General features: G+C 42.3%; 1 protein-coding gene across 12 annotated transcripts in view; it reads right to left on the reverse strand.

Moving 5' to 3' along the window:
• TIAM1 (TIAM Rac1 associated GEF 1) overlaps positions 1-23,739 on the reverse strand; it is a 193,021-nt gene that overhangs the window by 38,583 nt on the left and 130,699 nt on the right. For all 12 annotated transcript variants that reach the window (XR_009965520.1, XM_062622185.1, XM_062622179.1 and 9 more), the window contains 7 exons: positions 21,816-22,040; positions 20,194-20,379; positions 17,590-17,736; positions 15,453-15,527; positions 14,264-14,434; positions 8,400-8,504; positions 4,616-4,697 (listed from right to left, as the gene is read on the reverse strand). Coding sequence is in view for 11 of the 12 variants with exons in the window: in XM_062622185.1 (XP_062478169.1) it covers positions 4,616-4,697; positions 8,400-8,504; positions 14,264-14,434; positions 15,453-15,527; positions 17,590-17,736; positions 20,194-20,379; positions 21,816-22,040 (991 nt within the window). In the remaining variant the exon portion in view is untranslated. The remainder of the gene's footprint in view (positions 1-4,615; positions 4,698-8,399; positions 8,505-14,263; positions 14,435-15,452; positions 15,528-17,589; positions 17,737-20,193; positions 20,380-21,815; positions 22,041-23,739) is intronic.

Genomic DNA, 23,739 nt, shown 5'->3' on the forward strand with positions numbered 1-23,739 from the left:
AATCACTGGACTGGACAAGTTTGTAAAAATGCCACTTTCCCTTTTTCCCTTTCTTTTCCTAGCTGTCCCTGGCACATCCTGTTATTTGCCAAGTCTCAGCTCAGCACACCCTTCGTAGCTATGTTAGAGACCCATAGAATAGCCTTATAATGCAAGTACTGACATATCCTTAATTCAAATGGTGCAAATGGTACTGTTACATTTGGTTTTGGTGATTTTCTTGCCATTTGTGTTTGACACAGTGTAAGATAACAGTGGTAAAGGAAATACAACGTGGTTAATTAAATACAGTTTGTTTATTTATGTTGAGAGTTATCTAAAACAGAACATTTGCCTTTCTGAAACTTCATTACTCCCTAAGTGGGTCTAGGCAACCATTTGCTCTCTCTTTTTCCAGCTAGGAAAACATTTACAAACATCTGGGGGGAGATGTTTGTTTGACATGGATTCAGCCACCAGCCAAGAGGTGCAGATGTGCTGGGAGCCTGTTCTGACTTTAGGACTCCCTTCAGGTTGATGCTTATAGATGAGAAGTTATTTTTTCATCCATCATTTAAAAAAAAGAAAAAAAAAGAAGAAAAAAAAGGAGGAGGAAGAATGTGGCAGCTGAGAAGCAAGGAGCATATGGTCCTTCATGACTTACTGAGCTACTTGGAATCTCTATGTGAGCTCCTCAGCCTGAATAAAATGGAATTTGTGAAGCTCACTCAACACACCAACTTTGGCAGAGAGAAAAGCTCTCAACTAAACACAAGAGCGGTTGTAAAATGTAGTAGTGATTGGTTGTCATCACCACAAAGCCTACCTGGAAAACCCTTAACCAGAAGCACAGTGGAACATGCCTGGGACTACAGTTTGAGTCAGCAAAAGTTGTTATTAATACCAGCAAAAGTTGTTATTAATACCATGACCCTTTTTGCAACTGAAATGCTGTTTTGCAGCCAATTACCATACAGTTAAAATAAGGTTGAATTGAATCTCAAGTTTTCACTGCGGCTAACTGGAGAGACTAGCACACCTTAGCAGTCCCAAGCTCCCATTCTCCTCCATGAGAAGACCTCTGCCTCCTCCAGTCTGTCAGGGCTAAGAGCATGTGTAGCTGCTTTTTAATTAATTTTTCAGTCAAAAAAAAAAACCACATAAATCCTGAGCAGTAATTACTGGCAGAATGGGTGTTAGGAGCAATTACACATGTTGTCATCAGCTTTAAGAGATGAGATATGGGCAGCTGACAATAGCCTTGAAATGGTCATCTCACAAATACGCTTAACCCCTCCACAGACAGTGTATGTGACCATACCCCAAGCATAGATAAACTGTTTTATTTCCACAGCTGTGATAGTGGCTGGATCTCATAAACAGTTTGAAGCAGTATGCCTATCCCATGGCAGTGCCATTGCCAGTGCTTTCACTGCCATGCAGTAAAGCAGAGCAGGGAACTCATCCAGATGAGAAATACTTCATTCAGCTGTGTGTGTATATATATGTATTTAGTTTATATATACAAATGTATAGTGCGAATGTTCACTTTCCATCTGGCTGAATTCCTCAGGTGCTCCACACAAACACATGTACAAGCACTGCATGAGAGGAAGGGCAGGAGTGGGTGGAAGTGACAGCAATTGCATAAGCTGGCATCACTGCCAAAAAGATTATCATCAAACTGTGCATGGGCTCTGAAACACAGGTGTGAAGAGATGGGTGGTGACCCAGACAGAGCCTCTGCTTCACTGCAAAGTTTTGATGACAGGAGAACAAAAGTTTGCACCTATGAGTGCACGTGGCCTCACTGAACCAGCACAATACATGAACAAATCTGCCTCCAGAAAATTACCTCAGCCTCCTGTGACAGACATTTGCTAACAAAAATGCCAGCAACCTTCCAGTACATACAGGAGCTGGAAATTCGTGTGTCCTGATTTCTGCCTACACAATCTTTGTGAAGAGGCTGGTACCAATGAAAAAGGCAAGACTGTATGTGCCCAGGAATCAGCAACAGCATCACAGTGACACATCTAATGCTGGCAAGGTCCAACATGCTGGCCAGACACTCCAGGAGTGCCTCTTACCATAGACATACTGGTGGGAATAGAAACACTAGGAAATGTTCCCAGATGAGCTTTCCCTGAAACACTCTGCTTCATCCTCTTTAGATAACTTGCACTCATGGTGCACTCAGGCATGATGGCAAAGCTGCTCCAAAGGCCTGCTAATGTCCGAAGGAGCAACTCTACCCATCCCTGGCACCAGGATCTCATAGCTGGCCCAAAACAGCTTGCAAAGCCGGCAGATTCACATCTATTGTCTTTCTGTCAGACTAGTGAGTTGAACTAGCCTGTCTTAATTGTACCTTCAATAAAATCATTTCACTTTCTATCTTTGATACTGTCTGTTAAATGAAGATAATAGCACAAAGTCTACATTGCTGGGATTAACTAATAGCTGCTTGTAAAGTATAGGTGACTTACAAGGTGACTTGCAAGTATTATTATTGCTATAGCTGGAATACTAGCAACAGCAACAGGTAATGCTGCTAATAATTTTCAAAATCTCATCCATTTTCAAAATGAAGACTTTTCTAGTTCTTCTGGGAATTTTGGTATGTTTTTAAATAGAAGTATGAGAAGGCTTGAAAAAAAAAAGATCCCAAATAATCATCAGAACAAAACATCCCTTAGTGCCCTAGACGTCTGTTGCAGTACTGGGTCCTGACTTCCTCCTAGCACTTGCTGAAGTGCTTGTGAGGGGCTGAGACCCAAGCACTGCCCAACCGATGAACCAATCTCAAAGGCAGCCCTGCTCACACAAAGACTTGTGCAGGTGCTTAGATGCTTGGAGACTGTGTGGTCACATTACTGATTTAGGTCCTTTTCAAAACAAAACCAGTAGCAAAAACCCTTAAGGAACCTTGTTAAAAAGAACCTATGCTGAAATTTTAAAGCTCTGATCTCTGTATTGCCATAGCTTGTGCATGTGCTGTCGCTTTCTCTCTGGATCGTAAAAGTACATGTTGGCAATACTAATTCTGTAAAGAGACTAAAAGAACTAATAACTCAAGTGAACCTAACATACAGGATAGAAAAGGATCTCAGGAGGCACCCTAGCCTTCCTTAGCACCAAGACAGGATCAACACTTTACCTCTGCTCCTTCACACGCATGTATTTCAGCACACACTTGTCACTGTATAAACCCACAGTATTATTTCTATGGTACTATAGAAATTCTGCTGCCATTCAGAGTCAAAGTAAGTTTTGCCTTTTTTGCTATCAATGAAAGGAAAGCCAGCTTTTTGGGGGCGCATTTAGCATTCACTCCCTCCAGGGTTAAGGCCACTGAACAGATGTCTCACACAGATGATTTTGTTTCACAGGACATGACAGTGCATTTCATGGTCCTTCCTATGTATTACTTCAAAAAAAAAGGACAAGAGAAAGAGAAGGAAATGCCACCATACCCCTAACTCCTACAGCGTTTTCAGGCACAGCATAATTACTGAAGCTAGGGCCATCACAGCGCTAGTTAATATTTCTTTCTTAGGCCTGCAATATTCAAACCACAGTCAGTACCACTGCTTTGTAGCAGAGCTCAATATTCCAATGGCCTGCAGCTGTATAATAAGCAGTTTGGGGATTCTGAATTAAAACAGAATATTTAGATAAACAGTAAAAAGATGCAGACTGGCTTCCTGCAGGGTAGGTTGCACAAATAACTTTAAAATACGCTACAGAACTGTAATTGGCAGACCAAAGAGCAGACTCACCAGGCTGGAAGTCTGTAACTTGAAATACTTGAAAGCTAAGAAATATGTCCATCCACACATAAAGATTAGGGATTTTGCTGCAATTACACAGGGAGGACTTCCTCTGCTTTGTGTTTTATGCACTGATTTGTACAGCATGTCAGGTTCTGGCTCCAGGAGTCCATGGGGAATCCTTGAGGGCTGGGCATTCACTGGGGCCAGGCTCCCCTGGCCTCAGGAACATCGGGGCAAGATAGGGGCAAGACCTTCTGCGCCCCTGGCAGGTAGGGAAAGGGGACAAGCAACCTCTCCTGGGACACCTGCTCGTCTGCAGACCTTGAGATGCCTCCTACCCACAGCAATGCTCCTGGCTGCACCTCTGCTATCATGCTTGGTGGAAGGAGTAAGGAGGGGGAAAGCCTTCTAGCTTGCTAGCAGTGGCAAGCCACAGAGCAGCCCTCTCCTAAACCCCACTGCAGGGCCACCATGAATGGCACAGTGCAGGCATTCATGTAGGATGTGACAACTGGCAAAGGATGCTGTTTTCCACAAGTGCTCAGTTGCACCGCCTCTGTAGGTGATGTTTTGAGAAACTGCAAGAACAAGAAAACAGTTGTCCTTTCTGGCACCGCAGCTCTCATCAAAGAGATGCACATCCTACAGCTCAAGTACCAGGAAGAACAGCATTCAGTGCGCTACAAATAAAAGCTGTCCTGCTTCAGGGCCAGGGAGCAAGCTTTCTGTTGCACAGGCATCAGATGTGCTTTTTTTATTGTGTTCAACAGACCTCACAGGTGTATCAGTGAATAGCAAGAACCTGCCCACAGTAGAAATTACTTGCTAGAAAAATAAAAACAAATCAAGGAGAAACTCACCATAAATATCAGAGGACGCATCAGACTTCTCTATTTGAATGTGCTGTGTAATTTTCTGACAGATTTCTATTTCTTTGTACAGCTGAGTAGAAAAAAACAAAGCGAAACACAAAAATGTTACTATGGGAAGAGACATCAAATGTAGTAATTTTGAACAGATTTTTTTTTAATTACAAGCAGCAGAAATGGACTGCAATCATTATTTATCACACAGTTTTTCTCCACATGTGTAAGATGGATTAATAGTGTCACTAAGCTTTAATGTTAGAACAGTTAAAGAGGAAGCAGCAGTGTTTTACTGCCACCATCGTAAAAGCAAGGAGACATCTATTTCACTCGGTCAATACCATTTTGATTGCACAAGAAACAGACCTCCTATTCCTGTTTTTGCGTATTATGGGTAGTAATCATCTAACACTTTTATATTATTTTGATTAATACATTGCAGGAATTCAATTTTTCAATAGTATAAAAATCTCAAGGAGCAATTTTCTTTCTTATGCACATTTCTTAATTGTTAGAACACTACCAGATGTGATATGAGGCTCTTTCTTAGCATGAAATTTCACCTTTAACACATTTATGTTTATTTTTACAGAGAAAAGCCCCAAAAGTCTTTGAAATGGTCATTAACATCCTTCCTGGGAACCCAGCACAAATTTACACCTAGGTAACAACCCAGAATCCTACACACACAAGTGTAATTTACTCTGCCTTTCAGGAGTGAAGGACCCCTCAGCAGGGAAATCCTGCTTTTCCAGACTAAGTCAGATATTTAGAGACTCTGAACTAACATTCTGGGGAGTCAGCTCTGACTTATTCCTCAAAAGACAGCCTTGACACACTGGAAACCCCTGGCTCATCACAAGATTGAAGCTGGTTTTTCCATATCGCAGGCTAGCACTGAAATAACAAACCCTCCTTTTGTCTTTGGAAAAAATCATACCCATAGGTGAATGAGAGCCCACATGTAAATATTAATTTTGTTTACATGCTGGTATGAATGTGTAAAAAAGCAATTCACAATAATTAACATTTTGAAACTAAGTGACATCAGTGTTTGGACTGAAAGAGTAACTCATCAGTAGTTTCCTTATAAAAATACAGTTTTACCTCCTGCATACATCAACACTAACATATCTGTTTAACTGCAAATATTAATTATTACAGAACAGCTAAATACCCATTTAAATGGTTGTATATAGTAAAATAAAATGCAAAATTAAATAAGGATGCCATGCTAGCAATATTTTTAAAATGCGGTTTTCAAATACAGGAATGTATTGTTCAGAACCTGAAAGAAAAGGTCAAATGACATTTACAAAGATCTCAGTATGATTTTAGCAAGGGTTTTAAAAAGAGAAGAGAAAAAAGGAGCAAAAATACCAGTATTTTCAGAACAAAACTTATGTCTGATCCCTGCGGTCATCTAAACTGAGCGTGCAGGACCAGAAGCAAGCTGACAAGCTCACACAGGAATACGGGAGCCACTTCTTACCTGCATCCCAAAGCACTATTCTCAAGCAAGAACTTCTGTTGAATGGGAGGCAAATAACTGGGGTGCACAGGCTGCAGCTGAGCTGCCGAAACCAGAGGGCCAGTCTGACAGCCCTTTCTGTGCCCCATAGACCCGCTGTGCCCACACCAAAGGCAGGCAGTATATATATATGGTGGCTCACACCATGAAGCTGGCAGCCTCTTGGGCAGGGAAACCCCTTTCAAACCTGCCGTGGGGCCCTGGGCTCTGCACGGAGATGTTTGATAGTGATAGCAGAGCGATTATCTCAGGGGTTCTGCTACGTACTGGGGAGTACCCAAGGACAGGATTTCTTCCTGACAGCAGCAGCAGCATTGCCCCTCCAGTGTGACTCCAGTCCCTCATAGTGTTTCTTACAGCAGCTCTGGGATAGTAGTAAGTAGTATTGGGGTTTTGTTAGATTTGAGGGCTTTTCCCCTCAAAATTTTCTCTTCCTTGCCCTTTTTTCCTCTACCACTTTTGGTCTTGTCCCAGCACCCTGTCCCTTCAGGGACACCTTTTCCAGCATCCCCAGTGCTTTCATCCCAGCCTCATCCTAACTGCCACATTTTCAGGGAGGTCTTCCATTTCCTGCTTCCATCTAAAAGTGCCATCCTACCCAAAGTGAAAAGTCTGGCATGTCAAGCTTCAGCCAAAAAACTCCAACACTTAGATTACAATAAAAGTGCTTAAAAGTGTAGCTGCCTGGTACAGAACCTAATATTGAATAATATTTCCTGAACCCTTAGTAACTTTTTTAACACATAAACTGAGCTTGTGAATTTTTGAAAGACTGTCAGGACACAAATGGCACCATTAATATTTTGGAGAGGAATGGAATATGGATATTTAATCTCTATTTCTTACGTAAATATATCTGATATATTCTGCAAGAAAAAGGAGTATCTTCCTAAGAAATTAATTTTCTACAGTAATGTATGTCTCTAAAAGCATTTTAGTAGATGGAAGACAGCGCTAGCAAGGTGACATCGGCGTGAGACAATATTATGAACAGGAGAGTACAAAAGTAGAGGCATTAGTTATATCATATTGCACCAGAATCATTTAATTAAATACTTAGCAAAGTAATTCGAATTTGCTCATGAACCAAGTACACACACACAGACAAACATATAAATATGTGCTGTTTTAATGTTACTCTTCAGATATAGCCCTGGAGCACCTATCTATATTAGAATCTCAAAGCAGGTACAGAGTCCCACTGACAGTGGAGTTTTGGTTTAATATCATTTTTTCAGGAAAAGCTGTACCTGATGACTATGTCAATCCTACCTCCTCTCAACATAAGTCACCAAAGTCCTCCCATGCAATGAAAGCTAAAATCTGTCTCCTCTTGAGTTTTTATTTTCCCCAACAACATTTCACTTCCCAGTCTCAGTGCTCTAGCAGTTAGCACTTTCTCACTCTTTTGTTTTTTTTTTTTTGATGACAGTGTTAATGGCAAATCCCGGAACTTCTTTACAAAATGAACAAAAGTATCCATAACCGGTAATGTTTACTTTTTATACATAAAACAGCCACCTAGGAAAAGGACTTTAAAAAGCTTTACAGTGTGCATGTGTAGAATCATAGACTTAAAGCATGACACTAATTCTGTTTGGTCGCTGGGATTTTTTTTTAATCTCTCATTTCAAAATTCGTTTAAAGTCTGTTTTTGAGATAAATGATATAAAAACATCCAACTGAACCAATTAGGAAAGTCTCTTTTCAACATCTGACTCCAGAGCTTTTTAACCTCAACGTTTGTCTTCCCATTGAGGAAAAAAAACAACTGACAACAAAAACAACAAACCCAACACCCAAACAAACAACAGCAAAACCCCAACTTCTTGTGCACTGCCCCCCTCTTCAAAAATCAGGCAAAGCAATCTGAACAAGAAATGCTCAGGCCTCATGGTATGTCTTTAAAACCACCAAGGACAATGTGAACAACAGGAAAAGGCAACCTTGAGAGAAATTAAGCTTAAATGCATGTTACAGTGACTTTCACATATTACCTGTGGCTATTCTTCCTCTCTCTCGTCCAGACAGACACGTGCATGCACAAACGTAAGCTAGACACCAACTCTCTCCTCAAGATTAAATGTTTGGAGAGATTACTTTACTGTAGGCCAATTTGCTATGGTCTGCAAAGCACTATAACTGCAAGTTAAAAAGCATAGTCCTGTGAATTACAAATGTCAGATAAACACTAATTAATACTGTCCTACCAAGTGTCATTTCATTTTGCTCAGTAGGTAGCATTACCAGTTCATAGATATCCTCTTCTGGCTTTGGTACATAAAATTGGATCTGGTTTTCAATCAGGAATTTAAGACGCAGGTAGTGAGCAGAGTAATCCAGCTGGTGCGTCTGCAAGAAATGGAGAACAGGCTTTAGAAGAGAAAAGCAATGGCTCACATCATCTATACTTAGAGAACGGGCTGACACTCAGGAAGGAAAATACCCCACGCTGTCTTTCACAAAAGGCCCATGATCTCCTAACCTGAACAAAAACTTGAACCTCATCTTCTTTCCCAGGAATAAGTGTTCATTTAACCACTGTCCAGGGTGTCAAGGGCAATGCTGGTACTCTAAGCAGTCTCTTTGGTTCTGCTTATCTGGCAGTTCCACTCCCTCCCATGCTATTGCAGAAATAAGTAAACACTATTACTGCAGAAGATTCGGAACATACCTTTGTATACAAAGGGCATTTAAAATTGCAAGGAGGACAATAAATGCTCTGCTAACAGAGAAATATATAACTGGAAAGTTTTTGGGTTTGGGTTTTTTAGCATCTTCATCATTAACTAAGTATGATGTGGTAAATTTCAAGCAAGGTTAATATATATATATATATATGTCTGTATGTCTTCTAAATTCAAAACAGCTTGGGATACACAGACTTTGTAAGGCTAAAAGAAGCCAAGAGCTGCATCCTGGATTACATCCCAGTGGAAACAGGTCACATCATTTTAATGAATTAGTTATAATTAGCTGAGGATGCGGCATTTGGTCTGGGAGATGTTAATGACCTTTCCTCAGCACGATTAATAAGCTTGATTTAAGCAGAGGTTAATGCAGTGTGTAATCAAAACACATTAGAATTATGATAAACACAAAGGATGTCATTCAGAAGTTATTTTCAAAACTTCATAAACTGTTTACTAAAGCTGTTTAAAAGCCCCAAAGTGATTCACAAATACAGGAGGTAAATTTTCCTCACTGTCAGTTCTGGAATTCTATTATTATATGCTTTTATACACTAGCCTTTTCTTTTTATCTGAGCAAATTACCACAATTTCTGAGGTGCCACTTAAAAACATTCATGCAAGAATGTCATTATTGCTTATTTATTATGTTTTTTAAAGCCTTGATTATCCAGTTCAAGCCAAGAGGATGATACACCAGCAGTCAGCTGCCTGATCACACAGCACAGATGATGAGCAATGTACACTGAGTGACCTGCAAAAAAGATCACACACTGACCTAGCAAACCCTTCAGCAAATACTCAGAGAACAACCAACAGTTTTGAAAGGCTAGATTAGCCCATGAATAAAAAAGAGCTATGGATAAGAAGGAAAAAATAAGACAGATATATTGCTGCACTCCATGAAGTGCTATGTTCAAATATGTCCAAGTCAAAGACCAAATTACCCTTATTTGAAATGCAGTATGTGAAATGGAATAACCTCCATAATCTGGACAAATACCTAGTTAATTAAATAAAGAATTTGAAACCCATCAAGAGACAAAATAAGAAGAGCTGAATGATCCTTGCTCTCTCCCCTTTTTTTTCCCGTTTTGATAAGTATTCTGTATGCTTTGGTCATTGTTCACTGTTTTCACTAGTTTCCTCTTTCACATGGGCACATGTACAAACACCCCAGAAATTAAAGGGAAGCAGAGCTGGCTTTAATGATTCAGAAATTATACAGAGGAAACCTAGATGAGTTTCTGGTCACATTAGTTTACTATCCCTAGATACAAACTGAAGAGTGCCTTGCACACCAATTAAACAAAAACATACAGAGTAGGCATAACCCCATAGACTGCACCACACCCCATGTCTAGAGGGAGGTCTGTGATAAGTCTCTCTGAAAGTCCATTTACAGCAAAGCCAGTGGGGGAAAATACGTATGTGGAAAAACCATGCTAGCAGAAAAAGGAGCCAGGCAACCTGGCAGCCTTCTCTTGCCATCATGGTGCATCCTCTCATGGTCTCCTCTGCTGAAGCTCTCATGTATGTGCTGCATGAAATGCAGCACCTATGTCCACAGGGATCAGACAGGTCTATGCTGACAAGCTACATGTCAACTGAAGCCCAGAGTTGGGAAAGAGACCCCAGCCACAGTCAGGTATTCGTGTCACTTCAAACAGTGACTCCAAACGCTCTCCCCTTGCAGAGCAGACCCAAAGGGATGCTTTCCAGCCTGCCCCAGGCCAGCAGAAAATCACAACCTGTTGCAGAGGGACACTAATATATCCAGTCTAGAGCCTCCAGCCACGGGGCACAGACTAGAAGCTGTCTTAGTCACACTGACATGGCCGGGAGCCCTGCTCAGCCACCCCTGCTCAGCCACCCCAGGCTCCCAATGGGGTCAGGGGATCCCACTAGCAGGTTCAGAGGCACCCATTGCCCTGGGGCAGGGTGTGCTCACACCAGCCTGCAACCTGCTCTGCAGGCTGAACCCTGATAGCATCTTAAAAGAGCAGCCTTCCCGTAAGGGGTGGCTTGATCTGCCACCCCAGCAGTCAATGACAGGGCTTCTGCCTGCTTTGATATGAGCACTGCATCAGGTGTGGAGGTGACCGCCGACACCTCCGTGTTCACACCTGTCCTTGCAGGGAGATTTGCTTACCAGAAAATCGTGTTTGCTGGCCATTTTAGAGAGCAAGAGAAGCTAAACACAGGATGACCAATGCTGTACTGATGCCTTGAACTATGTCAGAGCACAGCATTGTCTGAAGAGGTCACTGGATAAAGCTCACATATATTTTAAGGCACTTACTTCTTCCAGGAAACACCATAAGCTGAGGTGGATGCCATTCATTCACTACATTGCAATCCCATCCAAGTTAGGCAATGAGAGTCATCATCGTTAAAGCTGTGGTGGTGCAGCAGCTGAGCCACACCATTTAGTTAATTAACATTCATATAGCTGCAGCAAGGCTTTGACTACCTCAAAATTTTACATTAGTTAAACTGTTTCAAACAGGGGTATGATCTTCCAGTGAGTGAAAGGAAAAGGCCCTCTTAAAGTGAACATAGACAGTTTGCCCTAAAAGCCATACCATTAATCCACTACTTCTGTTGCTGGTCTAGCTACATCCAGATGTAGGAAGGTGGGAGCAGAAACAAGGCAGCTTTAATGATACTAATATCCTTTCGAGACCACCCAAAATACCTTTTAGCAGTCCAAATAAGCTTCTTGGTTTATTTATTTCTCTCCTAATAACTCTGTCTATGTCTGGACTAAATTAAGCAGCTAACCCAATTTAAAGCACAACCCGACAGCTCTTGAAGAAGAATTTATAGCCTGGGGTGTGATCCCATTCAACAGGCTCTGTGTGGTGTAGCAGGTCAGCACACAACCCAAACTATTAATCCATTTCGTCTCCCTTCTAGTGAAGTGAGGGAAAAACATACTCTTTCAGCTTGGTGGGGGACACTTTCATTGGCACTGAAATGAGAGCATCCTGGAAACATGCTAGCCATCCCACCATATTACTCCAGCTTCACACCTGTGTGTGGGGCCCAAACTTTTTTTCCAGCAGGAAAATACCAGCTCAAAATCAAAGTAAGCCCACAGAGCATCAGGCTTAAGTAACTTCTCAAGAGACTTTGAGCACAGGTCCAGAGACCAGGGGAAATCTGCTTCTTGCCCCTCGTGCAGGTCTATTTGAAAAATGTGAATTGTGAGCTGGTGTTTTGTTCACTTCTCGTGTTTTATCCAGTTCAGTCAAAAGACTAAATGCCACATAGTCTTCTATGCTTGATTTTTGGTGTTATTCTCTCTATATTGGGTCTGCCTAAGCCCATATACAGCATGTGTGTTTCTACTCAATTTTAAGACATAGAGTTATGTAAATGTTAGTAACAATATGCACACACACTGATCAGTATTATCCATAGGAAACAGTTTAATGCACATACACTGATCTTCCTACCTTGCAAGTGATGTTCTGACTTTCCTACCTTCCAAGTGATGTTATTAGATAAATCTTAGGAGAAATCTTTAAGAAACCACTTTAAAAAATGTTTTAAACTCTCCTCCCACCAATGTTGAATCATAAATGTCACAAAACAGCCTCCAAAATCTAACTCACTGTATAACAAGTAGCAATGTTAGTATAAGAACACATTTTCTATAATGACTTGAGTGCACTTAATGTTCTCCAAAAGAATAATCAAGCTCAGTTTAATAGCACATATAGATTTAACCACATGTACAAACATGAAGAGGGTTATATGAAATGTAATCTTGAAATGTTTACTGTACCAGAACTTGACTGGTTCTCAGATGGCAGATGGCAAACTGATGTGAAATGGTGTGGATCAGATATTAAAGGGGAAAAAATAAGCTGAATTCAAGAGACAGAAGAAAGAGATTGATTATTAAATGCTACAGGAAAGAAGGCATCCATCAGTGTTTTCCAGACCGAAAATTTACAAAAAGGAAAGAAACGGATAGCTCTTTAAAAAAACCACACACCCACCTCCCCTTCTCCTTATACACCACCACCCCCAACAATGAAACACACAGTGAGAGACCAGATTCTCAGCAGGCACCTACTGAAACCAGTGGAGCTACAACAATTTACTCCAGCTAAGGATCTGGCCCACTGAGTTAATCACTCTTACCCAAAGGAAAATATAAATCCTAAAATAAATCATTACTAATTATGTGTCATCCAGCTTCCCTATTATGTCTCTCTCCAAAAATGTCATCTTTTCCTGAATACAATGAAGAGCTTTCGCAAGCTGCAGCACTCTTTAATGGTGCACCTTGCAGAGAGATGAGCATGCTGTATAATTATTGGAAACAAATGCCTTTCTCTCACCTTCCCTCTGTTTTGAAGCGCATGCAACATGTTCTGAAAGTCCTCAAAGTTAAGCTTTTAATAGTAATAAATGTTTTCTTTCCTTTTGCTGTTGTTGTTGTACAAAAGAGGACTCACTTTTCAGAACAGCACGTGACAGGAGTTGCGACTCACTTGCAGTCAGCCGGTTAGCAGAAAACATACATTATGTAGCTGCCAGAACTGAAAGCTTGAATTTAATTTGTCAAACTTTCAACTTTTCTGATGAGATATAACTCTTTTAATGGCCAAATGTCTCTGATATTTCATCTTGCAAAGAAATCCAGGTGGTTTTTCTCCCACCCCCCCAAACTGCAGATAAAAGCTTTCCTCTCTCTTCCCTCCTGCCACCTACACCTACACTAGGTGAGTCTGACTCTGCAGTGCAGACAGCAAACACAGGCATCTTCTCCTACTCCTGGAGCTGCTGTTTTCTCCACGTATTCCTACCCCACGCCAGCCAGAGGGGAAGAAGCAGCATGGGGATAGGAAGGAGGAACAGTATCTGGAAACGGAACAACTTGGCACCTGGGAAAGGGTGAGATCACCCTGCCTGCCTGGCAGAGGAGGAAGCAGGCATGGGAGAGCCTGGCAGAGGTGTGGGAACCAGGGTGGTCAGGAAAGGACAGGGCAACTGCACTACCATGCTCTGGGGTGGCCAATGAAAGGAAGAGGGCTAAGGGCCAGGATGCTGGGGAACAGGAGAAGGGTCCTGCACACAGCTTGGTCTCCAGTGAAGGGGAAGTGAGTGGGCGGCAGCAAAGTCAGGATGTAAAAGCACAGCAGCCAAAGTGGAAAAGGCAAAAACTAGTCTGCCTTCCTCTCCCTAGAACCATGCCTAGATTAGTCCAGCTGTAGGATTTTTTCTTGCGTGGTGCTAGCATGAAAATTTCAGTGTAACTCATGTTTTTCATCTAATACACAACTGATTTTCCAACAGAGTGCAGTCTCAGCACTGGCATATGAGAAGATCACTGTGAGGTTCAACTGAAAGGGCTCAGGGTTGTAGGCACTTCACATGGCTTCAGGGCATGCTCACAGCCTTTACCTTGCAAATCATTTCCAGCACATCTCGTGTGGTGTCCCCAGGACGGATGACTGTCAGAACAGGCTGGTTGTTCGGCAAGCAAAACCAAGACGGCGTGAAGTACTCATGAACCCAAATATCACAGTCGGGATTGTGCTGGTGGACACTGCTCAGTGTCACTTCTTTTTCTCTCTAAACAGACAAAATCTGTTATGAATCTACTAGCCAAATACAATCTCCTTTTTCATCAATAACAAGTGTAAGGAACATTATATGCTGTATCAAAAAAGCCCTCTTATGGAGAAGACATTTTATTCATAAGCCTAGACTGAAGGCTTGTCTGGACAGGAAACTTTGCAGCTTTACCTGAGCAGTATAAAGTGTGCCTTCCCATGCTACCCACACAGCTACAGTGGTTTAATGCACTTTTCCTGGGATTTCACCCTATGGCTGTTGGGAACTAGGAATACAACAAAAAATAATAGTGATAAAAAGAGTTTTAAAATTAAAACTTCAATGCACTGTGCTTCTGGGTAAACCAATCCAAAGCCAACAAAACTGTTGTAGATACTACAGTTCCTGTATCTATAAATGGCAAAATAGCAAATCTTAGTATTTCTTCTGAGTTTACTGCCTTTTACGCAGCTAAGGTGCATTCCAAGCTATAAATCCTCAGGAAGTGATGGAACTGCAGAATCTCTATTAGCTGCAAGTGGGCTCACGCAGCTAAACCCATACTCGCTACATGAAAAATGTGCCTCTTAGCACTGTCTTAACGCTGTTTTATAGCTGACTTTTCTTCAGGAAAAGTGAAAACAGTTGTAATTGTAGCTGCAAAAGCAGAAGTGCATGAGAAGAAAACAGAAAGCTTCACTTCATAGTTGTGCCAACCCCTGATTATGAAAACCCCACATGGCCACCACAAGGAGCCATTTTCCAGAACCAGTGAGTCCAGGTCCTCCACCATTTCCCTGGTGTGCAGAGCTAACACCCCTCTGGGTCTGGCACCTCCAGCTGCGATGCCACACAGTGAGCCCTTTTGAGCATGGGCAACCAGCTCAAACCTTCCCAGAGTGGCTACAAGCACTACAGCAGGTAGGGCTTGTAGGGTCCTCTCCTCTCCCAGAGGCTCTGCATCCTAGAGTCAATGCTCCATTTAGGCTGGCTGCAAACGGGGGTGAGGGAGACAGCTGGAGAGCTGGTGCTTTACCTTGCCGTCCGGTACTGTATCGTCAAAGATGCCTTCAAGGGATTTCTTTACTGAATCAACTCCTTCACCAAACACCTGAGGAACAACAGAGAGACTCTGCTTTAAAACATGAAACCTGAACATCTGCACCATCTGCAGCACACGCTAAGGGAAGAACACGGTATCTAACATCTAGCATGAAAATCAAAACATAGAAAATAAAAATATCAGCTTCTTAAAAGGGACAGGGGGGTGAAGGATAAGCTAGTGATGGGGCACCACGCTGAAAGAATGGAGGCCAGTTCTGCTTAGTGGTCTGTCACTGACTTATTTGGTGGAGCAGGACAAACTTTATCTCCTTTTGTGCTCAGTTTCTCCACTTATAATGTGGGGGAAATGAGCACTTCTCCACCTCTGCTAAGGCTGAGAAATCAGAAAAAGGGCTCCACTTCTGGCTGGTTTTGTAATAAATCAGCTTCTAAAATGTCCTCAGCAAACATTCAAGTACCGCAAGTCAGCATAACCTTTCTCTAATGAAATAAGAGCTGGTAACCCAGCACAAGCCAGAGCCAAAATCAATAGGACTCCATGCAGGAGGAATGACAGGAGGGGAATATTTACAGGATCCACCCCAACTCAGCACAGGACTGCATCAGACAGGCCAAGAGGCTTGTTACTGCAGCAGAGGTCATATTTAAAACTGAAGAAGTTTTATAGCTCCACATCACGACAACTTTATGATCAAGTTGCTGGGTTTGGCTGTTAACTGTTCTGTACCTAACATGAAGCAGGAACTTTGCAGGATAGGAGAAGGACGCTACTGTTTAGGGATTTACAGTTTACTGACTCAAATTGGCAACACTTTGCATGCTACTACACATGAGCAGGGAAAATAGGTTCAGGCCCTACATTCTGCTACTTTCTCAAAACTTTACTTTTTCTTTGACTCTCTCCAGTATGACTTTTCCTTAACCTGGAACAAAATCCCGTTTGATGCTTGTGCTTATTGAATGAGGGTGACAGGGGTGGGGGAAGAGGAAGGAAGTGTGAAGAATGCATTTATCCCCACTGAAAGAAAAAAAGATTGAATTCAGGGAAAAAGAAAACAGGTCTGAAGACACAGTGTGGGCAGGATCTTAGGTCAGGACAAGGGACTGAGCTCGATTTGGGGAAAGAAAGTACAAAGCAACAGGGATACCACGGAACCAGCGCAAAGAATTAGGAATGTGCTCACAGAGGCATCTGTTGCTTCCCTGCAAAACCCTGAGCTTTTGATCAGCCACTAAATATTAGGTGAACTTTTACTGTCTCACTAAAAACAAGCTGAACAATTTTGCAGCATTCATCCTCTGCTAAACAAAACAAACACCCACTGCTCCTCTAACAGAAGGAAGAAAAAAATCACAGGGCACAGAACAACATGTGTCCCAGTATTTCTCCCCTCAAAAAGTGAAAGAAGAGAAAGAAAATAAAAGCCTACATTTCCTGCAATTAGATGAGGTATGGCTCTCAAAAGCTGAAAGCTATAATTAGGGGTGTTTGGAGAGAATAACAGGGAAGCACCTTCCCACCACACTGAAACACATTTTCTAGAGAATATCTGGGCAAGACTGGGTGGAAACATTTCAGCTTTTGCTCTTTTAAAAATCTGAAGCAAAACAGGGACTGTCCCACCTAAATGCAAAGCTTTTTGTCACTTTAGGGAGTTTTCCCCAAACTCTGCTACGTGTATGTTTGTATTCTACAAACTCATCATTTTAATTTAAAGAAACAAAAACGTATGCACTTTTTTTCTTTGCTTCCAAAGTTGTATCTGTTTTACACTACTGCTTTGTTGTTTCTGGGTTTAGGGAGAGTACCTGAGAAAACGAAGAGGTGGCAGAAATGCAGCAACAGTAGAAATGCAACCAATTCAGCCAAAGAAGGAGTGAACACCAAACCTTTGATGGGAGGCGCTGTATACCTTTCTGTAACTACAGTCACTGATTTTCGAAGAGGATGTGAAATGAGATGACTATACACCATGAAAGATTAAATAAGCAAGGTTAAGGTTGGATATGTAAGTGCTTGATACAAGTGACTCTTTGCATAAGCTTCATTCTGCATGCTATCGAATAAGCCTTGAAAAATCCAGTATCACAGACTTCCACACCCTTACCTGATTAATGCTTGGCCTCCCTTGCTTTTTCTTCGAGGTAGTATCCAGCCCCCAAAGAGAAGAAAACCTGCTTCTTCGTTTACTGGCAGACCTGGACATGGCCTGTGTCCTTCTCCTCACTCCGGACTCCCCTGTGCGAGCCGCCACCTGTCAATACCACATGGTTTTAGAATCAAAGGTTGCAGCATCCCACCGCACCATGGCTTATGTAACCTAACAAACAGTGGAATCTGGCTTGGAAAAAAAAAAAGGCAAATACTATGGCAGCAACGTGTATTCACAACAGGGACAATGGTGATGCTGCCAGGCTACTTCCTTCTCACTGCAATTTAGCTCACTTCCTCCAACTTCAAACACCAAAAATTAAAACACACAGTACCACCCCTCCAGCCCCCATTTTCTGGCATTTAATCTGAAATATCTTGAAGCATCACAAAGCAAAGCCTCAGCACCAGTAAGGAGTTTGGGGTTTGTTTTTTGTTTTATTTTTCTGTTTTTTTCCTAACATATTTTTAAAGCCACATGAAACCTGAGACTTCCACATTTATCTGTTGCTTCTGAAAAGCTTGGTCTTTCTTTTTGCTCTTTCCTGTGGAAGCACTCTGAGCATCCAGGAACTGACTCATAACTGCTACAAGGCAAGATAAAGGCTTGCAAATAGGTCAAGGTATTTAAAACCTGTACTTCCTTAAAGAGAGTAACATTTGAAGGGGTGAGCAAAGCACAGGAAGAAAAAAAGTGAGCTGAAATGACCCGTTTGATTAGAGCAATGTTAACTGCTTGGGTACTTGAAAAATGGCCTGTGGCAACCCCTTTGGAGGGAAAAGATATTTGCCTTTACTAAGACTAAATATCTGGGGAGTGTTTTCCAAGTGAGGAAGCTCTTGTAAAAATTAGTGCAATATTAGTCAGAGGTGAAGTGTTTAGGCCAAAGTTTAAGCAGATTTCTCATGTGGAGGTGGCCTCAGGAGAGCAAGCTCCTCTCTTGGGAGAAAGGGAGAGGTAGGAGATGGCAGGTATGAACAGGAGCACAAGGCAAAGCTAGACAGACAGACCGACCCACCCTGCCGACTTGGCCATATGCTTCCTGGAACACCTTTGTACTGGATTCCCACAGCCGAAACTGGCAAAATGTGACTGTCGTTTGGCAACCCCAGTGGGAACACCCAAATCTCTGAGTGACGCCCTAAGCTACAGAGCTGAGAAACTGGTTGGTTGGGTGCAGCAGACACAAAAGCCCATATAAAGACAAGACAAACAGAAGGCTGGCTTGTGTACCCAGAGAAATGGTGCTGTTTGAGTAATGGTGATTCTCCTTAGGAACCATGGAGAAATCAAGCAAAAGGAGAACTTAAACACTACTGCAAGTGTCTCAGTTTCCACAGCCTGGACTTGTGAGATGTTTCTTAGCTGAACCTGGGACGTTTGTGCAGAGGCAGCTGAGAGACTTTGCACATCTTCTGACCAACGTACTGGCAAACACGTTCGTGAGAGCTAGAGGTGCCACGCTTCACCATGCAGCACCCAGCTCAAGTTTGAGACTCACTGCACCATCTCCACGTGATTGAGGGCAAAGGAGGACACGAGAGTTTGCTTAAAAAAGAAGAAAGCACGTGTCTTTTCCAACAGAACATATTCAAAACATATTTTTTTGTCACTTGGCTCTCAAGAGACACCAGCATGAAGAGGCAGACTGTTTTTCAAACTCAGTGCTTTGCTAGATGCAAAAAAATAAGCATAAATGCAAATTACAGCTCGACACTTAAAAAAAATACATAAATCCACCAGCAATTATCAGGATGATGAAGCTAATCTTTTCATATATGAAAGAATAAAAACGCCCCTGTCTGAATTACAGCTCTTGATTCAATTGAAGGGTACAGCTGACATCCACAAGACAAGAAGTGAAGCTCAGCTATTTCTGTGAAGTTCCAGGAGTCCAAGCTGAAACTACAGGAACTTGATTTAAATTTATTAAAAAACACCACCACTTTGCCATACATTTCCCTGTATTTTTAAGAGCTGGGTAGTTATTTTAATTTAAACAACCATTTGAAGCGTTATTTGCCATGCCACAAGTAGCAGAGAAGAATGGTTCCCCTCCCTTGTGGAGCATCAGGTGTTGATCACTGGAGACCAGATATTAGACTAATTGGTAAGTAGTTTTATCCATATGGTAGAAAACAAGCCATGCTCAAAAAGGTCTAAGCCAACATGTGCTGAAGGGCTCAGAAAGACTCACATTGACTTGACAGGACTTTTGGATCAAGCCCATGTACACGAACATTAGAGATGAACCTGCTCTTGTAACAGGAAGATCTGTTTATAGAGAGCATGTTTAGAATGCGGATTTAGAAATTCAAAATCACATGCTTAGGAGAAACATGGTTCTTCCACTTCCGTAACGCCATGGATTGCAAGCATCTGCTTTTTAATCTATACCCAGGACACACACCCCTTTGGGGAAGTACAATATTTTGCACACTAAGGTAAGGGCTCACCCTCCAGGCACAGACTGCTGTTTGTCGACGTGATCTCTGCATTGGACATGTGAAGCGATTTGCAGGTTGGCAAATCCAACCCCTGGCCTCTCTTCAAACTTACCAGTGCATGAAACGATGAGACTGAAAAGATTCCAAGACGGCCCATTGCAACTTTCGTTGGACGGCTGGCAAAAGCAAGCAACCTTTTAGGGTTTGGGAGCTCCCCTCCTTGGAGACTAGCCAAGTAACAGCGGTACCGAAATAGGTCCATCTGGAACTGTTCAAGGTTTTGTTCCCAAACGAAGATCTGTGCACAGTGAAGATTGAGGAGCAAGATGAAGGGAAGAGAAGGGGGAAAGGAAGAAAAATAAAGTGGTAAATACCTTGACAAAATTCTGCTGTTCCCACACCTTTTTCATCAATGCTCAAAAAAAAAAAACAACTTGATTCCCCTTTCTTCCCATTCTCCCTTAACCTCCCAAGCCCCAAAAGTATACAAATAATTAAACAGTTTTCATTAGATGGAAAAACAACTTTTTTATGTTCATATCAGAAGTCTTCTCCTGGGACAAGTGCTCCTTTGATACAATGCTAATTAATAGGATTCAAATTTTATTTTCATTTTTGAATTCCAGGATTCTTTTCTAAGCAGTATAAGGCTTCTTACACAAATCAAGGGCATCTGAGAAAGCAGAAGACCAATCATCACCAAATTCCACATAGAGAGCACCCCAAATCAGCAGCTGCAGCAGCAATGTTGCTGTAAGCATCAGTGGAGTGCGCCATACTTGGAAAAGTGTAGTACACTGGGGATAATTAATCTTATCAGCGGAAGAGCACTGTAATCAGCCTCAGTAAGGATTTCTTTAAATAATTCAAATTGCCAACAGGAAACAGTTTCAAAGCATTTAGAAAAACTCAGTTACATAAAGACAGAGACTGCTCTGCCCTCAGCCCACTCTACCCTGTCTGAGTGACAGCCTTTGAGTGGAGCCCTTTGAACAGAGGCAAGCATCTCTCCCCTCCCTTCCACCCTCTCATGGGTTTCTAGGGTGTACAAACTCTCTTTAGCTTGGTACGTTAAGGCCCCAGCCGCTCCCTATGGTTTGCATTACAGGCGTGCTTGGCAGCCCTGGTAAAAGAGCTACAAACTAATGAAGCAGGAGCCATATGCTAGTTTCCTAAAATAAGGTGCCGCTGCGGCAGCAGGAGAGACATCTGCTCCAGGCTCTCTGCTTCTAAAACACAACTACGTTGCCCACTTGAAGTCAGAAGGAGTGGTCCTGAGGCTGCAGCCATGAGGTCAAGGCAGGCCCCTGTAACAAGGGATAGCTTCTTCATCCCATCTGCCAGCGGAAGAACCAGCCTCTTCCATGCTTAGGACAACAGCAGCACCAGCATGTGTCAGTCTATGATGAGCTCTTCCCTAAGGCACCCTGCTACCATGGCCTGGCTGCCTCTTTGCTCCTCTAAAGCCCACACTCAACTTTCCAGCGGCTAGCCAAATCCCTTGTGTGGAGCCAGGAGAAGAAAGGCCATGCTGTACCTTAGCATACATTGTTTGGAGAAACAATGCAATCAGAGCAGCTGGCACAGCTCTGCTGCCAACACACATCCCACCTGCTCTGGAGAGCTCTGTCAGCACACACACATGGCACAGGCATGCAGACAGAGGCAACACTAATCGGGAGAAGGCCTTAAATATTTGCTAGGGGCTTATTTCACATAAGCAAGTGAGATTACTTGATCCAGTATGGTCTTCTTCTTCTTGGAGTCCGTTACTGAGGACAGCTGCATTTCACCCATTTTCTTCATCTTCTCATCCATATCAATCTTCTGCTCCAGCTTTTTAATCTCTGTTTTCAGGAGCTTGACAGTGTCCTCTTTGTGATGCTGCCTTGCCACTGCGGTTGCACAGGCTGAATGGATTGCCGTGATCCAGTTCTCCAGTTCAGTCTGGCTAGAGGTCTGAAGAGAGGGAAAGAGAGGGAAAGGATGTCAGGATCCTCTTTAAAATTGACTGGAGATTAACAAATGCAATTCCAAGGAGTTTCCTTTCCCTTTGATCTTAAGATTCGAAGCCTTAAATCCACTTACAAGAGAAGTAATAAAACCCCCATCATTCTTAAGCAGGCCATTTTTAACTCGGCATTAGGCATTCAGCACTTGGAATTACACCTATATCTGTGCTTTGCAGCTGTACAGTGTTTCCCAACAAGGTCTCAAGAATTACCTTCCTTGCACAATGCAATGCTGCCACAATTTGTAGCTCAATATTTAATGACGTTTTCTATACACCCAGTTCCTTAAGGCAGGGAATGTATTGTGCTCTTTGACATGGAGAGCTTTTTTGGCATTCAACACTTAGTAATAAATTAATGGCATAAAATGTGACCATGATACCTATAAGTAGCTTTATTATGATGTATAGACAAACAAGATTTCCACTTCTGAGGGTCTCAAAGCACTCTGAAGACACCCCTGTTGTCATTAAGGAAAGCTCATCATAATTTTTATGGCTCTGGTACTGGCCCTCCACATGCAGGTGTGTGACAGTTCAGAAAAAGGCATCATTTCCCCTCCCTGGAAGTGTTCAAGGCCAGAATGGATGGGGCTTTGAGCTACAAATATCCCTGCCAATGGCAAGGGGGTTGAAATCAGATAATCTAATAAAGTCCCTTCCAACCCAAACCATTCTGTGATTCTACAATTCTGTGATTCTGTAAGGTACTAGGCTGGGGCATGGGACACCAACACATTTTTCTGGAAAAGCACTGTTCTAATAAGAGGCTTTTGACCCAGAAAGAAAATTATTTCAAAGTGTTCCTTTTCTAGACTTTCAAAATGAAAAGTAAATCTTATTAGACTTCTTACTAGACTTCACTCCTTTTTACAATAGATTGTAAAACAAAATTTACAGCCAACTCATGGTTTCAGCAGACTTTGTCTGAGTGTCAGCCTTTAGCAGTAATCACACTGATATTTGGCTTGTGACTGAAAAAGTAGCAAAGTGCCAAACCACCTTGTTCTCGTTAAACTTTCTGATGATACCTGATCTATTAATAGACAAGCACAGTATGACTTCTCCAGTTGCTAGCACAGATGAAGAAGGTCATCCCCACTGCTCTCCTGACCGTAACAACAGCAAAGGACATAGCTTACTGAAGGCAAGGAGAGATTCCCACAGATCCCCAGCTGTGGAAGTCACGTATGCACAGGCTGGACTTTAGGCTTATGCTCCCAAAACTTCTGTGGTACTGAAGCAGGTGAAAAACACACGTCCCAGAATGACATTGCTTTCCTTAGCTCAGGTTAGAAGTCCTAAACAGAAGATAGGGTCTACAGTGGAAAGGCCAATCTCTTACTACCAATTTTCTTGTCTTCAGCTGGCACTGTGCAAAGTATATCGCTTTAATTGGTCAGGCTCCCTGCCCAGGTAATGATATTAACAAGCTCTCATTCATAGACAGGGTCTTACAGTGTCTTACAGCCACTGCCGAAGGTATGTTGAGCGCCCCCCCGTTGCTGAGGAATTACTGCTGAAAACAGAAACTATTTGCAGAATGGGAGACACTTTGTCTAGAGTCAGGTGGTGAAACCTAGTCCCCAGTGGAGTAGCCCTAGCCTTATAATGAGATGGTATGTTTTGTTAATTCCTAGTAAAATC

This window comes from Pezoporus occidentalis, unplaced genomic scaffold, assembly GCF_034315485.1.
Source record: "Pezoporus occidentalis ecotype Australia unplaced genomic scaffold, CSIRO_AGI_Poc_V1 ctg24, whole genome shotgun sequence".
In the NCBI taxonomy this organism is placed as follows: domain Eukaryota; kingdom Metazoa; phylum Chordata; class Aves; order Psittaciformes; family Psittacidae; genus Pezoporus; species Pezoporus occidentalis.